The sequence below is a fragment of the Lycium barbarum genome, chromosome 10 (genome assembly GCF_019175385.1).
Source record: "Lycium barbarum isolate Lr01 chromosome 10, ASM1917538v2, whole genome shotgun sequence".
NCBI lineage: Eukaryota > Viridiplantae > Streptophyta > Magnoliopsida > Solanales > Solanaceae > Lycium > Lycium barbarum.
This window is the reverse complement of record NC_083346.1, coordinates 76,982,976-76,985,831: the sequence shown is the minus strand read 5'-3', so window position 1 is coordinate 76,985,831 and position 2,856 is coordinate 76,982,976. Positions and strand designations below refer to the sequence as shown.

At 44.0% G+C, this 2,856-nt stretch overlaps 1 protein-coding gene across 1 annotated transcript; it reads right to left on the bottom strand.

Annotated features, from left to right (window-relative positions):
• Positions 1 to 236: 236 nt before the first annotated feature.
• LOC132613061 (uncharacterized) lies at positions 237 to 2,643 on the bottom strand. Its single transcript, XM_060327120.1, has 4 exons — positions 2,314 to 2,643; positions 1,891 to 2,028; positions 891 to 1,097; positions 237 to 386 (listed from the first exon to the last, which is right to left on the bottom strand). The coding sequence occupies exons 1-4, from the start codon at positions 2,641 to 2,643 to the stop codon at positions 237 to 239; spliced, it is 825 nt and encodes a 274-aa protein (XP_060183103.1).
• Between the last annotated feature and the right edge of the window lie 213 nt (positions 2,644 to 2,856).

The window sequence follows — 2,856 nt, the reverse complement described above, 5'->3', positions numbered from 1 at the left end:
AACCGACCACCATCCCCGCGGGTCTGAATCGTACTCATAAGGCTTAGGGAAGGGTCAACGGGGGTTAAAGGGTCAACAAGTTATAATGACCAAATAGGTCGTGACATCAGATACCGATTAAACAATCACTCGTCCTCGAGCGACAAGAAAAGAAACGGGGGAAGTACCTAAGTCAGCAAAAAGCTGGGGATATCTGACTCAGTCTCCCATATGTCCTCCTCAACAGGACGATGTTTCTATTGCACCTTACCAGAATCTATCCCCTTAGACCTCAACTTTCTAAACGGCCTATCTAGAATCGCTATAGGCTCTTCCTCGTAAGACAGATTCTCATCAAGCAACACAAAATCCCAACGAAAAATATAAGACCCGTCTGAATGGTACCTCTTCAGCATAGAAACATAAAAAACCGGATGAACACCTGACAGGCCCGGTGGCAAAGCCAACTCATAAGCAACATTACCAACTCGACGGAGAATCTCAAATGGGCCAATGTACCTCGGGCCCAACTTGCCCCTCTTCCCAAACCTCATAACACCCTTCATGGGTGAAATCTTTAGAAGAACCTGCTCACCCGCCATAAACCCTAAATCAAGAACCATTCGATCCATATACATCTTTTGCCGACTCTGAGCTGCCAGAAGCTTTTCCTAGATAAGCTTCACCTTGTCCAAAGACTCTCTAAGAAACTATGTACCCCAAGGCCGAACCTTAAAATCATCAAACCACCCAATAGGAGAATGACACCTCCTACCATATAAACCATCAAACGGTGGCATATTAATACTCGCATGGTAGCTATTGTTGTACGCGAACTCTGCCAAAGGTAGGAACTGGTCCCAATGACCACCAAAATCAATAACACATGCTCTCAACATATCCTTGAGCACCTGGATTGCCTTCTCGGACTGACCATCAGTCTGGGGATGAAAAGCTGTACTAAGGTCCAGCTGAGTGCCTAATTTTGCCTGCAATGACCTCCAGAAGTTGGAAGTAAACTGGGGACCTCGATCTGTGATGATAGAAATAGGAAAACCATGCAATCGCACAATCTCACGGATGTAAATCCTAGCCAACTTCTCTTCATTATAAGTAACCTGAACGGGGATGAAATGAGTAGACTTAGTCAATCGATTAACAATAGCCCAAACTGAATCAAACTTGCCAAGGATCTTCGGAAGACCCACAATGAAATCCAAGGCAATCATCTCCCAGTTCCACTCGAGAATGGGCATCCTCTGAAGCACACCACCAGGTCGTTGGTGCTCATACTTGACTTACTGGCAATTCCTACACTTATCAACAAAATCTGCAATATCTCTCTTAATCCGACCCCACCAGTATTGCTGTCTGAAATCACGGTACATCTTCGTCACCTGGATGAATCGAATACGTGGAGCTATGAGCCTCCTCCAATATTAATCGAATCAAACCACCCACACGAGGAACGTACCCGCGTCCCTTAATTCTCGGAATCCACTCACTATCAAGCCTAGCCTTCTTGGCCTTACCTCTCAAAACATTATCACGAATCTTACATAACTGAGCATCCTCAAACTGCTGAGCCCTACTCTACTCCAAGAGAAACGACATCGTCTCAACACCTGCTAAAACTCTGCCCAGATCTGAAACATCAAGACGCAAATGCACAAAGCTATTAGCCAGAGTCTGGACCTCCATGGCTAAAGGACGCATAGGAGCAACCAATCGAGCTAGACTGCCCATACTCACTATCTTGTGACTCAAGGCATCGGCTACCACATTAGCTTTACCCGGATGGTAAAGTATAGTGATATCATAATCCTTCAGAAGCTTTATCCACCTACGCTACCGAGAATTGAGATCCCTCTGACAAAACACGTGTTGAAGGCTGCGGTGATCGGTAAAAACCTTACAGTGGACCCTATATAGATAATGCCTCCAAATCTTCAAAGTGAAGACTACTGCTTCCAACTCCAAATCATAAGTAGGGCAGTTCTTCTTATGGATCTTCCATTGTTGGGAAGAATAAGCAATGACCTTGCCCTCCTGCATCAACACAACGCCCAAACCAACACGAGATGCATCACAATGAACTAAGAAATCCATACCCTTCACGGGTAATGCCAATATCGGAACTGTGGTCAATAGAGTCTTGAGCTTTTGACTCTCTTAACAAGTATCGGACCACTAGAAAGGAACCTCTTTCTAAGTCAATCTGGTCAGGTGAGAAGCAATAGAAGCAAACCCTTTCACAAATCGAAGGTAGTAACTAGCCAAACCAACAAAGCTACTAATCTCAGTCATAGTAGTGGGCCTCGCCTAATCTCTAACAGCCTCAATCTTTTTGGGATCAACCATGATCCCGTCCTTTGACACGACATGGCCCAAGAAGGCCATAGAATCAAGCCAGAACTCGCACTTCAAAAACTTGGAATAAAGCTCTTTCTCTCTCAACAACCCAAAGACAATCCTCAAATGACGCTCATGCTCATCTCTATTCTTGGAATAAACCAAGATATCATCAATAAACATTATGACAAAGGAGTCCAAATATGGCTTGAAAATTCCATTCATCATGTCCATGAAAGCTGTTAGGGATTTCGTAAGCCCAAATGACATCACAAGGAACTCATAATGACCATAACAAGTCCTGAAGGCCATCTATGGGATATCCTCTGCTTGAATCATTAGCTGATAGTAGCCTGACCTTAAATCAATAGTTGAAAATATCGAAGCACCTTGAATCTGGTCGAACAAGTCATCAATACGAGGAATCGGATACTTATTATGAATGGTGACCTTGTTCAACTGACGGTAATCTATGCACATCCTCATCATACTATCTTTCTTCTTCACAAACAAAATAGGGGCGCC

Coding starts and splice junctions, on each gene's coding strand:
- LOC132613061 (XM_060327120.1), bottom strand. CDS start 2,643: ATGGCCTTCAGGACTTGTTATGGTCATTATGAGTTCCTTGTGATGTCA. Junction 2,029..2,313: donor ATCCCAAAAAGATTGAGGCT/GTTAGAGATTAG, acceptor GTGTTGATGCAG/GAGGGCAAGGTCATTGCTTA. Junction 1,098..1,890: donor TATATAGGGTCCACTGTAAG/GTTTTTACCGAT, acceptor ATCCCCGTTCAG/GTTACTTATAATGAAGAGAA.